Source organism: Ovis canadensis, chromosome 21, assembly GCF_042477335.2.
Source record: "Ovis canadensis isolate MfBH-ARS-UI-01 breed Bighorn chromosome 21, ARS-UI_OviCan_v2, whole genome shotgun sequence".
Taxonomy (NCBI): domain Eukaryota; kingdom Metazoa; phylum Chordata; class Mammalia; order Artiodactyla; family Bovidae; genus Ovis; species Ovis canadensis.
In genome coordinates this window covers 64,225,775-64,239,190 of record NC_091265.1, presented here as the reverse complement: position 1 = coordinate 64,239,190, position 13,416 = coordinate 64,225,775, and the positions used below count along the sequence as shown (strand labels likewise).

General features: G+C 55.3%; 1 protein-coding gene across 6 annotated transcripts in view; it reads left to right on the top strand.

The window, feature by feature from the left end:
* The window catches only part of SHANK2 (SH3 and multiple ankyrin repeat domains 2), a 554,755-nt gene that overhangs the window by 97,064 nt on the left and 444,275 nt on the right, over positions 1-13,416 (top strand). For 5 of the 6 annotated variants that reach the window (XM_069565267.1, XM_069565270.1, XM_069565265.1 and 2 more), the window contains one exon: positions 9,924-10,127. In XM_069565267.1, coding sequence (XP_069421368.1) covers positions 9,924-10,127 — 204 coding nt within the window. The remainder of the gene's footprint in view (positions 1-9,923; positions 10,128-13,416) is intronic. The other variant, XM_069565268.1, reaches the window with a different exon arrangement.

The window sequence follows — 13,416 nt, the reverse complement described above, 5'->3', positions numbered from 1 at the left end:
CCTGGCAGAGGCTTTGGGAAAAGGCCTTTGTGTTTTAATCAGTGCTTCCGTCTGTTAGATAGCTGCAGCTTCACGTTTATGTAATTTGGAAAACGTGTCTCAGGGGCTCTCCTCACCCCTAGGCCACAATTCATCTCCTTTCGCCCGTTTGTCTCATACTCAAATTTCTCCCCAAGAGCAGTATCCCATAGCATCCCGCATCCCCGCAGCATCCCGCATCCCCGCCCACCTGCCTCGACCACCCAGCCACACACATCAGCTGACAGCCGCACTTCTGGATCCATCACTTGCCTCCAGTCAGGGCATCAAATGGGCTCAATCCAAGGACCTCAGCCCTCCTGCTCATCACTGAGGCTCCAAACAGAACGCCAAGCCTGAAGAGGCTTCTCCTCCTCCTCCGTGGGGTCTTTAATCCCTCCTTTATCCTGTTGCTGCAGACAACCGTCACGTTTGCTTTTCACATCTGAGGCTTCCTGTGTTGTTTAGTAAGGGGAGGACTTTATCCTGTCCTGGCAGTTTTGAGTCCATCTCCTCCTGCGGTAGATGAGAATCCAGCCCCTATGGCTGGCCTCTGGCACTACAAAGACCAGGAGGTGGGCATGCATCATGACAGAAGGTTCTGGAAGGGCCTGTGCAGGAGTGGCTGGTTGCTTTGAGATGCTCCATCAGAGCGCATGACCAGGCAGGTGTCCCATTCATCACTCTGGGCTCCCCGGGTGTTGGAGTCTCCTTCCAGACTTGGTTCCTCTCCCAGATGTGGCCTCGGTTCCCTAGGATGTGTTTTTCCCAGTGTGGGATGAGGTGGGTTGGATGGACCTTCTGCTGTATTCTCTGGACTTCCAGGCACTGGGTCAGCGGAGAGCGGGAGGCTCGGGCCAAGGGACTGGTTGGCCGAGCCTGGCCACTGCAGCCCAGCCCCTCAGGGCTCCCTGCTGCCCGGGCTTGTCTTGTTCAGACAGGATTCCTTCTCAGGGGAATCTCATCTCTCACGACAGCTGGGCTCGGCGAGGCTCTCCCCGGCCCCCCCGCCACCCCACAGGAGGCCCTGTTACCACCCACGTCTGTCCAGCACCCTCTGCCCATGGTCATGTCTCCGGCTGGACCTCCCGTCCGGGGCACAGACTTCATTTCTCCCTTGACACGTTCTCAGTCGGAAGCTCAGAGGCCCCTCGACTCAGATGGTCCAGACCAGATGCCGCCACGCTGTCCCCTTCCGTCTGACCCTCCAAACCTGGCCCGCAGGGTCCCTCTCTCCCCAAGTGGTTACCATGGAAAGACCCAAGCTTATGGAGGTGTCATCACAGGCCACGAAGTTCATCCCTTGAAGGGCGCCATCCAGCCGTTTTCAGTGCGTCTGCTGAGCTGTGCACCCACCATCCGGGTCCGGACTCTGCCCGTCCCCTGCGGTGTTTCTCTGCCGCTCGTCCTCAGTCCCCCTTCCATGCCTGACTATTGCTGGCCATGTTCTGTCTCCACACACTGAGTCCCCTCTTCTGGACGATCCACGTGAGCACGTCACGTGGTGTGTGGGCTTTCACGTCTGGCTGTTCTCACCCAGCAGCGTGGCCGTGAGGCTCACCCACATGGTAGCGTCTGTCTGTGTCTTCTTTCTTTTTATCACCAAGTTGTAACTCACCGATCATGTGGCTCGTTCCATCCCCCTGGTGATGGTCGGTTGGGTGGCTCCCATTTTGGGCTGTGAACCTTCTCTGATTCTTGGTCTGAGCCAGAACCCAGGAGTTCTCCAGGGCCTGCCATCGCCCCTCCGCCAGTGCACTGCCAGGCCCTGCGCTTGACCTGCTGAATCCTTTTCAACCCGCATCACCGTCTCCTCACCGCAGCCCCGTCTCCCCCATCTTCCCTCTGGGGGGCTGCAGACACCTCTTTCCTCAGAAGCGTTCTGCACCTGCCGAAAGTGATTTTTTAAATGTGAACCCAGTTGCCACTTTGTCGTAGAATCCCCCTCCCTCTGCGAGGCTTTCTGTTTTTAGGGTCAGATCAGGCGTACATGGCGCCCCGTCCCCTGCAGATCCTCCAGGCCCACGTTTAGGACATCACGAGTTCATCTCAGCCCTCGCCTGCACTGCACGAGGGGTGACATCTGAGTTGAGCCCCAGGTGATGAGACATTAGCTTGTAAAGCTCTTTGGCTAGAAGCTTCTGGGCAGAGGGTTGCAGCAGTGGCATGCCTGAGGCGGGAATGAACGGGCTTGGTGTGTCAGAGCAGCGGAGAAGGCCAAGGCTGCCAGCTGGGCAGGTGCTCGGGGCTGAGGTGGGGTGGGGGGTGTGATTCCCCCTGAAGAACAGTGAAGGCTTTGGGAAGGTTTGGTGCAGAGCGTGTGACCTCTCCTCTCAGCTTCTCTCAGGGGAGGACGGAAGGAAGCAGAGGCAGGTAGGGGGGGTCCCTGCAAGAATCTGGGACCAGGGGCAGCAGGAGAAGGTGGAGATGGGGGGCAGGTTCCTGATGACAGAGTCGGGGTCATCACAGCAGATGTGACTCTTCAGGAGCGTGTGCTCGGCCAGGAGAGAAAGGGTCCTTGAGGGTGACTGGCGGCAACGTGGTTTTAAATGTACTGCCTGCATCTTTGCACCTTCTTGGGAAAGGAACAAAAACAGACTCCTTTTCTTTTAAAAATAGAGATGTCATTCACATACCGTGCATGGACCATAACGTTTTCCCATTTAAAAGTGTACAATTCAGTGAATTTTAGTTAATTTAGAGGTGAGGGTACCCACCACCACAGTCAATCTTATTTTTATCACCCCAAAAAGAAACCCCATACACATTGGCAGGGATTCCCCACCCCCTCCCCCAGGGGTCCCCCTCCCCTCCCCCAAGGATACCCCTCCTCCCCCAGGGATCCCCCCTCCTCCCCCAGGGATCCCCCGTCCCCTCCCTCAGGGATCCCCCGTCCCCTCCCCCAGGGGTCCCCCTCCCCTCCCCCAAGGGTACCCCTCCTCCCCCAGGGATCCCCCCTCCTCCCCCAGGGATCCCCCGTCCCCTCCCTCAGGGGTCTCCCGCCCCTCCCCCAGGGATCCCTGCCCTCTACCCCAGGGGTCCCCGCCTCCTCCCCCAGGGATCCCCACCCCCTCCCCTAGGGGTCCCCCACCCCCTACCCCAGGGGTCCCCATCCCCTACCCCAGGGTCCCCCGCCTCCTCCCCCAGGGGTCCCCCGTCCCCTCCCCCAGAGGTCCCCCGCCTCCTCCCCCAGGGATCCCCCGCCCCCTCCCCCAGGGATCCCCGCCCCCTCCCCCAGGGTCCCCTGCCCCCTCCCTCAGGGGTCCCCCGCCCCCTACCCCAGGGGTCCCCACCCCCTACCCCAGAGGTCCCCCGACCCCTCCCCCAGGGATCCCCCGACCCCTCCCCCAGGGGTCCCCCGACCCCTCCCCCAGGGGTCCCCCGACCCCTCCCCCAGGGGTCCCCCGCCCCTCCCCCAGTCCCTGGCAACCACTGGTCCGCCTTCTGTCTCAATGGATTTGCCTGTCCTGGAGGTTCTGTGTCGGTGGCATCAGGCGACGTGTGGCCTGGGAGGGAGGCTTCTATTTATTCACTCCTGCTGTCCGCCTCTCCTGTTGGAGAGAAGCCCCTCCCCACAAGTCTTCCCCCCAGGACAGCGCTTATCCCGCAGACGCCTTAAACGTCTCCGTTCGCTGGCCTCACGGGTCGCCCACAGCCCGGGCCACACAGAGATAGAAACACTCTTGTCTCCGAAAGTGCTCTCGTCTGTCACGCTGCCATCTTATTTTCAGGTTTTCCTTAACTACCTGCGTGTTTGCTGACCACAAGGAAATCCGTTTGGGATTTTAGACTTAATTAGAAAGTTAGTTGTGTGTGACCCTGACCTGAGTACATGTTCTGTCCTCAAAGAGGACTTGATGGGCAGAAGGAGACAACAGCGGTCACGTCCTTCATTTGAGAATGGTGTTTCCAGCTGTGGAGCGTGGTCCAAGGCCGACTCCCGTCCAGCCAGGGAAGCCCTCAAGAGACTGAGGAACGCCTCAGGTTCCAGATGGTTGTGTCTTTTTTCAGTTTAGAGAAAACTGAAAATGTAGGAAAAGACAAAGAATAATACCATCTGTACCAGTTTTTATTATTTATTATGCAGGATTGATAGTGGTTAACATTTTGTCATTTTTTAGTTATAGGGTTAGAATGTTTCAGATAAAGCCAGTGTCTCTCTCACCCTCCTTGCCATTCTGCTCGGGGACAAATATTGTGACGAACCCCACTTGTCCCTTGTTTTTCTGTGTGTCAGTGGTCACTATATGGTATTGTGTTGTTGAGTAAAAAAAAGAAATTATAGATAACCTGGTATCATGCTGGGCATGTCATTTGTAATTTGTTTTCCACTAGATGTTATGTTTTAAGGTTTGTCTTTTTTGTTATTATCCATCCATTTATTCATCCATCCATGCATCTATCCATCTCTCCATATACTCATCCATCTATCCATCCATCTCTCCATTTGTCCATCCATCCATCCATTCATCTGTCCACCCATCCGTCTCTCCATCCAGTTGTCCGTCCATCTGTCCATCCATCCTCCCATCTGTCCGTCCATCCATCCATCCATCTGTCCATCCATCCACCCATCCATCTCTCCATCCAGTTGTCCATCCATTCATCCATCTATCCCTCCACCGGCTGAGCCAGTCAGCCAGCGATCCATCCGTCTGTCCATCCGTCTGTCCATTTTTTCTCTTTGCCCTGCAGAAATATGTGGTTTGGATGTTTATCTCTGCTCTGAGCCACACTGTTTCGTCCTTTGTAGTGTGCGTTTGGGTCACTTGGCGGGGACAGAAGCATGGAATCTGGTTTTCTTTGTGGTTTTGTTAATTGCTTGGGAAGGCCAAGGAGAGACCCCTCCCCCTGGTCCCTGACTCCCCCCTGCCTCTAGTTTCTCTGTGACGTGGTGATAATCAGCCTCACTGTCCGTAAGTGCAGTGGTTTACACTTCACGGTTTTAATCAGGAGATTGAGATGTCATCGGTTGTTTAAACCAAAGGGGAAGGTTCAGGGGATCTCTGGTGAAAGCCTGTGAGAAAGTTGGGCTGTGACCGAGCTGGTTGTCATTCACGTCCCAGGGCAGCTCGCTAAAGGCCAGGAGGACCTTTATTTTCATACGTATCATTAAAAAAATTAAACGCCTGTTTAGCCAGCCCCAGCTTTGTCTGTTGTAAGCATTCTGCACTGCCTCTTCCTGTTAGGTGTGAGGCTGATGCTTGTCTATGAGCGCGATTGGTCCAGCTCTCGGGAGCTCTGCAGCCTGGATGGCAGACGTCTGGCTTGGTGTGCTCATCCTCTTAAGGTGTGTTAATATCCACTTAAATCCCTTCGAGAAAATAATGCCTGGCTCTGGAATTATTGCACGTCCTGTCAGAAGCTTCATAAATCCCACATCATGGTGGGAATACTGTGGTTCAGAGGCCACCCTGGGGAAGAGCAGAGTTCTCCTCCCCCGTGTCGTGTCCCGGACTGATGAGAATGGTCCAGAACGGGCAGAAAGAGGGCGCGAAGCATCAGTATTTAATTTTCTGTGTCAAAGCCGAGGTGGAGGCCCTCAGAGATATCTGTGGTTGGAGTTCTGTGGCGCCCAGTTCTGATGCTCCGCTCACACCCTCCCTTCTAGGTGGACGGACCGGAGCTCTCACTCCACTTGGTGGGCGCAGCGTCTGGCTCTGGGTGCTGGGCCACACCTCCCCCGTCTCCCTCTCTCCCCTGGAATCCACTTCACGGCCCCTTGGGTGAACCCTCCCAATTCGCAGCTCCATCCTGTGCTGTGGAGCCAAGTTGAAATGCCTCAGCCCTCAGGTCCATGCATTCCAGCCCCGCCTCTGGCAGTTGTGTGATGCTGGGGGCGGACCTGAGGGTCCAGGGTGTTCCCTTCTGGGCTTGGGGCTGCTGATACCTCCGCCAGGAGAACACGGGGAGAAGATGATGGATTTGACGCAGTTTCTTCGCGGGCACGTGGTGAGCACTTTGTGTCTGCGGTCAGCACGGCTTAATCCTCCTTCTGCTCTTACCGCTTCTAGGAGGACCTCTTAGCCATCGTCAGGTCCTCCACTTTGCTCTGGGCTTGCCGGAAATCATGGGGACCAACAAGGAAAATGAACTCCCCTCCAGGGAGGGCGGGAATCTCTGGCAGAGCCCAAGCCAGTGCCTCTCGGGTGCCAGGACCTTGATGGTGCAGAGGACCGCTAGCTAGCCCCTCAAAGGTCACCAGGTCTGCCCACCACCTCATCACAGCGTCAGGGGCTGCTCTCAAACCCTTATTCTTTGAAAAATGTTACTCTGATTGCAAAAACCCTAACCCATGGCCTTTCTTGATGTTTAAACATTCAGAAGCACCCCAGTGTGGCTCCTGGCCGTCCCCTTCCTCAGACCAGGCTGTCCTTCTCGGTCAAGGTCACCCGTGGTTTTCCCCCTTCTGTATACATCCCTTCGTGTGTGGCCTGTGACAGCATTTGGCTGTTCTCCACCACGAGTCCAGCCTGATGGATCTTTGTCCACAGCAGAAAGCATCATTTCACTTGGGCAATTGCATTTGGAAACTGTCCCAGTCACGGTTTGAGGGGACAGAGGTTTGCAAGTGGCAGGTGAGCAGCTCTTAGAGGCCAGACATCCCTCGATGCACCTTTAAATGACTCCTGGCAGGTTCTGTTTATTGACAGTCTTTGAAATGCATCATGAAAGCATTGAGGATGACACGAAGCGTGCTTCTTTTGCAATGAAAGACGTGCTCAGAAGCAGGGATTTCTTTCAGAATATCCTGCTTTCTTGCTGAAAGCACTGGGCTCTGTGTTTCCAGCTCCGTATCCGGAATGGGGTGATGCGGGGGCCCCCCGCAGCACGATGACCCCCGAAGGCTTTGTCAGGTCCCCGCCTCCTCCTGGCTTTTTCCTGGAGAAAGTCAAGAATGAGCTGAATTTAAGTCTCACTTGAGGACTATGAGTGTGCCGAGGAGGTGGTCTGAAGAGATATGTAACTCAGCCTGCGTTGCTGATGGTTCTTCCCTTGGCCCGCAGACAGCTCACTCTAAGCATGCAGTGCGATATTTACCGTTCTTTCAAGCTTTGTGTGTTTCAAGCTTCTTACTCCTATGACATCTTAGAAAACAACTGTTGCCGTCATTTCCGCTTCTCAGGGCCCAGGACAGGTTTGGAGAGCAGTTTACTCTGTTATGTAGAATTCTCTTGCCATGATTTTTCTTTTTCTTTTCAGTTTTGTCTGAGGACTTGATATTGATTTCTAAAAGAATTTTAAACTTTTATTGGCGTGTAGTTGCTTTACAATGTTGTGTTAGTTTCTGCTGTATGGCAGAGTGGATCGACTATATTAAGCATATTTATATTATATATCTCTCTCTCCTTTTCGGATCTCCTTCCCGTTTCTGTCATCACAGAGCACTGAGCAGAGCTTCCTGGGCCGTACAGTGGGTTCTCATTACTTACCTGTTTTAGGCACCGTTGTGAATCGTATGTACGTGTCGGTCCCAATCTCCCGATTCCTTCCATCCCCTTCCCCCGCCTCGGTGTCCGTACTTTTGTTCTCTACGTCTGTGTCTGCATGTCTGCTTTGCGAATAAGATCATCTATGCCGTTTTTCCATGGGCTTCCCTGGTGGCTCAGTGGCGGAGAATCCGCCTGCCAGTGCAGGAGATGCCGGTTTGATCCCTGGGCTGGGAAAATTCCCTGGAGAAGGAAATGGCGACCCACACCAGTATTCTCACCTGGAGAATCCCATGGACAGAGGAGCCTGGCGGGCTACAGTCCATAGCGTCTCAAAAGGGTCAGACATGACTTGGTGACTGAACAACAACATACCGTTTTTCTAGATTCCGCATCTATGCGTTAACATGCAGTCTTCATTGTCACCACCATCACCACCATCAGCAGCAGCATTACACCACCGCCATCACCACCAATACCGTCATGATCATCACCCCCTGCTAGACAGACTCGGAGCTCCTTAAGGAGCAGGAACCCTCATCTTCTGGGGGAGGGACACAGTTTAGCCCATAACAGCACATACTATCTACGTTCTGTATGATCCTTACAACAGACCTCCGAGTTATATAGTTGGGATGGTTTTCATCACAGAATCAGGGCAACTGCTGAGCGGGTGAGTTTGCCCAGGATCATGAGGTTAGCGTGTGCAGCTGGGTTGTAAACCCAAGCCCTTCTGACCTCCGAGCTCCTGTTCCTTCTAGCGGTTTCTCAGTGGGGCCCTCCTGGCATTTTTGGAGCAGGACATCCTTTCGTTGTGCAGGGCCAGCCCACACAGTGCATAGAGGTAGCCTCTCCAGCTCTGCCCACTGAGTGGCAGTGGGCACCAGTAATCTCTGGGACCACCTACAAATGCCACACAGATCCCCCTGGGGCCTGACTCCCAGCCTGTGCTCCGCTCAGCACCCACCTGCTGGCAGGTTCCTTTCTGCCGGCCACAGTGGGGGACCCTCAGGCCCTCTGGATGCTGTTGTCTAAGGGAGCTGGAGTTGTCCGTGCAGTTGGAACCAGAGGCCAGCGAGGATTCTCCAAGCAGGAATAGCGAGGGGATGTGCAGCCTCACTTGGTCACAGCTAGGAGAGCTCAGACGCTCCTCTTCCTCAGCCTGAGGTGGCAGGGGGTGGCTGGCAGTTCCCGAAGTGAGCAACCGGGCCCCCGCCCGCCTTGCGACCCTGAGAGGAACTCTGAGCCTTACTCTCCAGCGTTTGCCGTTGGAAAGGGACAGATGGCACGCTCACGCCCGCGGGGTCAGTTTTCCTGGCTGTGGGACTCTGGGCTGCCTGCTCCACCAACCTGATTGTTGAGAAGCAGGATCCTCTTACCCTCCCGGGAGGCGCGGCCCAGGCGGATGGTCAGGGAGAGAGAAGGGCCTTGGGGCCTCCTCAGGCGTGCGGGCGCCCCTGCGGAGACCTGGTTCCAGGCTCTCGTGCTCAACCTGTCCGAATGCTTTTACAGCGTCTAAGCAAAGTTTTGAGCCCCTGCTGATGGCGGTGCAGTAGAACACAGCTTTAATTCAGTGAAAACTAGAAGTTGCAGTCAGAAGTGGCTTCGGCCTAGCGCTCGTTTTCCTGGCTCGTGGGCGGGTCTCACAGACGGGACCTGGGAGTTGGGACCAAGTCACGTGTTCAGGTTCCTGGCGGCGCTGTTCTCTTCTTGAGAAGTGTTCATGCTTGGTCTGCGGGAACCGTCTGTGCTATTTAACCTTTTCAAAAATTAACTTTCATGGCACCAGATACGATTTCTAAGTCGAACCATTTTTCACAATCGCCTTCCTTTATGGTTTGGGAGGGGTGCTCGCGGTGTTTTTTACAGCCCTGGCATTCAGAGTCAGGTGGGTGGGGCCGGTGCCCTGGGCTTGCCCATCAGTGAGGTGAGGAAAGGAGGCCCCCGCCTGTCCGTGAGGTGTCCGTGAGAGCCGTCGGTGTAGAAAGGCAGCCGCGCTGTGGTTCACTCGAGCCGTGGTCCTCAGTGTTTCCTGGGCCGGCCGCGGTAACGTCACCTTGAAACTTGTGAGAAATGCAGCTTTGTGGTTGGACCCAGACCCGCTGCATCGGACTCTCTTCCGGGAGGGGGCAGGGTCATCTGTGTGTGTTTTACCAAGCAGGCAAGTTTGAGAAGCTCTGTACAGGTGGGAGAGCTGCCCAAGGCAGTCTGTGATGGTAAGCGATGACCATAAATACAGTGGGTCCCGGAGATTGGAGCCAACAGTGAGAGCCGGGGCTCCGGCATCAGTGATCCCATCCGAGCTTTTCCCCTTTTATATTTGCCAAGGAGACCAGAAGGTCCTGGTTTTCACCGTAAAGCCAGAGAGTCCAGAGCTCAGAGGAGGCCTCGGGTGGAATGGAGGCCCCTTGGGCATCTCCGGCCACCTGCCCCGGGGGGCTTCCTGCTAACCAGGGGTCTTGTCCTCCCCTGCAGAAGTGCATTCGATTCAACCCGGATGCCACAGTGTGGGTTGCAAAGCAGCGGATTCTGTGCTCGCTGAACCAGAGCCTGAAGGACGTCCTGAACTACGGGCTGTTCCAGCCGGCCAGCAACGGGCGCGACGGCAAGTTCCTGGACGAGGAGCGGCTGCTGCGCGAGTACCCGCAGCCCATGGGCAAGGGCATCCCGTCCCTGGAGGTACTGCTTACTTGTCCACAGCTGGCGCAATGGGGAGCAGGGCGGGGCGGGGGGACGCCCTCCCAGACTCCGGGTTTAACTCCTATGCGGAAATCACTCTTAAATCAATAGTTTGTATTCGTGAGCTCGCAGGTGATTCTGTCCTGGTCTGCGGACCAGGTGGCGCCCTTGGTAAAGAACCCGCTTGCCAATGCAGGAGACGTAAGAGATGCTGGTTCGATCCCTGGGTGGGGAAGATCCCCTGGACGAGGGCATGGCAACCCACTCCAGTATTCTTGCCTGGAGAATCCCACGGACAGAGAAGCCTGGCGGGCTACAGTCCATACGGTTGCAAAGAGTCGGACACGATTGAAGCGACTTGGCAGGCACACGTGCAGTGCATAGCCATTTGTTTTCTCACTGTGGATCGGACGAACCTGTTGGAGGGACGTCCTGCTGCAGGGATGTCTTGCTGTGAATGAACCCTGGATCTGACTCAAGCTCATGTCCCCGGGACCTTTGAGTCTGGGGGTGCAGAGTGGGGTTTGCCTCTGCTCCCCTGAGTCTCTCCCTGGCACAGTGTGGCCAGTGGCCATCCAGCTGTTGTCAGAAGCATGAGTCTCGGGAATGACCAGTGGGCTGTTTGAGCCACTGTGGCCAGTCAGGTGCTCCTGGGTGGGTGGGCTGCCTCATGATGTTCGGTGGGTATCTGCTGGCAGCCTCACATCCACAGAAGACGTGGCCTCAGACTGTGCCCCTGGGGAGCCCAGGTTTACATACGGAATTCCCGCATTGTGTATTTTTAAAAATTATTTAATTTGAAACATTTTTAAAAATTATTTAATTAAAATTTTTTTTGAATTACGAAAGTATGGTAACACATTTACAGGAGACTTGGAAAGTACAGAACAAAGTTACATACAATTCCACAATGTATTACAATTACTTTTTAAGTAGATAAATGAAGATTTTTTAGTTGGAGTTTTAGTATCAAGCTCTCAAAAATTAACCGAATGAATAGACAGAAAAGTAGGAGGATGCGGTAAACTCGAAAAGCACCACGACCAACTCAGCATAATTAAGATTTGTCCAGTTTTTGCACGCCAGCGGGATACAGATGCTATTCGAGTTTTTTTTAATTGAGTTTTATTGAAGTATTGTTGATTTACGGTGCTGTGTTATCTCAAGTGTACAGCAGAGCAAATCGGTTATCCATTTACATATGCCCACTCTTACAGTCTTTTCCCATAGAGCCCGTTGCAGAGCACCGAGTAGCTTTGCCCCCACTGCGCAGGAGGTCCCTGCCAGGCACCTGCTCTCTGTATAGAGGTGTGTACATGTCAGTCTCCAGTGGACCCCTCTCCCCACGCGACGAAGTAACACAGAGACGCAAGTGGGAGGAAGCGTGGATGTTTCTACAGGTGCCCCACACGTCACCTCATTATCAAGTGATGGTGTTTGTTTCAGCCTGGTCGACCGTGAGAGCCTGGGAGTGGCATTGTGGGTGGCACCTGGGCCACCATAGGGGGTTACTCTGCAGTCAGAAATGCCGTGGGCCGAGGCTGCGCCCCACCTGCACGTTCCCAGGCCTGACAGGGACTTCAAAGCTGAGGTTCTCCGATCCCCAGTGTGCCCTGGGCCAGGGAGGAGGTTTCCCGCGGAGGAAAAGCTCACATGCCTCTCAGGAGTCACGTGGGCCCCTGTCCCGGCCTCGGTTTGCTCATCTGTGAAGTGGGACTCCATTGACCAACTCCTTGTTGGGGGCCTGCCTGCTCAGTCCCAGCCCTTTCTCGACACAGGACAGTCACGGTTCTGCTCTGATGGAGCTCACACTCTGTGGGAGGGGACAGGCCAGGAACAGCAAACACACAGCTCCTTTAGGGGCTGACAATCCATAAAGACAGTAAGACAGGTGGGAACAGGAAGTCCAGAGCCTGCTCTTGATCAGAAAGCATCTTGGAGAAGGCTGGCCCATCCCACCCCCCGCCCCGCCCCTGAACAAGAGGAGGCCCGGGAGAGCCTGGTGGAACCGGGCAGGGCTGTGTCCTGGCTTTCAGAACAGCTGGCACAGTGTCCTTCTAACATCCCGCCCAGGGACCATGGGAGCTGGGGCTGTGACCTCAGACAGGCTGGGTCCCGTCCTGGCCGCCGAGGGACCCTCTCTGAGCCGCAGGTTCCCAGCTGTGAAGGCAGGGGAGCGTTCGTGCCGTTTTCTCTGCGGCCGTGAGGCTCGAGTGGGCCATTCCACAGGGCAGTGCTCTGAGCACACGGTGACGGGCGAGCCCGCGCGGCGGTGCTGCAGCTGCCCCTGCCGTCGCTCCCGCTGCCGTGCAAGCATCACACACGTGCCTTCACTCATCTCCTTGGACCACCGTCCTGCCGGGCGATCCGCTGTGCGGGGCTGAGCCGGGCCTGGCGGCGGACACGCCAGGGGCAGCATGGATCTGAGCCTTGGATCATTGCAGTAAGGCACGGTTGGCTACCTATGACACGTGGAGAGAAGGCGAGAAAAGGACGTGTGTTTCTGAGCCTGGGTCCCTCTGTAGCCACACGTTGCAAACGATTATGACTCTGGAAACGGACATTCTCCTGTCAGTGCTCACGCTCCTGCCGAGAGGTGTTATCCACCCGAGCGTGTTTTTTTAAAAACTGGAAGAAGCACCCACTGACTTGAAGTCCTAGAGATCCATCAAGTTAGCAAACTGTTACACTCTCTCTCGTCACTCCCAGGGTCTTCCCAGGTGGTCCAGTGGTAAAGAATCTGCTTCCCAATGCAGGAGACATGAGTTCAATCCCTGGGTCGGGAAGATTGTCTGGAGGAGGAAATGGCCACCCACTCCAGTATTCTTCCCAGGGAAAATCCCATGGACAGAGGATCTTGGCGGGCTACAGTCCATGGGGTCGCAAAGAGTCAGACACGGCTCAGTGACTGAGCAGAGGCTCTCGCGTGCAGCCGTGTCCCCAGGGCCATGGATGAAGGTGGGTGGAAGAGACAGGCCATCTCATCTTGGATGAGGATAAGCAATAGGGAGGTTTCACTGCCATCCCCAGAGCATGGTGTCCCAGTTGACTCTAGAACCAGAGGGGCAGAATTCTAAAATAGCCTGTGTCTCCTCCCGCGAGGTCAGCTCAAGAGGATGGACACTGTTCTCCACAGCACACTGATCCAGGAGCCGGGTGCTGCCTGCGTTTCACAGGATTTTCCAATTGCTCTGGTTTATTTTGGCACTTAAAAAAAGAACAGGGTTCGGTCTGTGGCACCGAGGAATGCGGTTTCTTATGGGATTGCTCTTCTGTTTGGAGTTCGGGG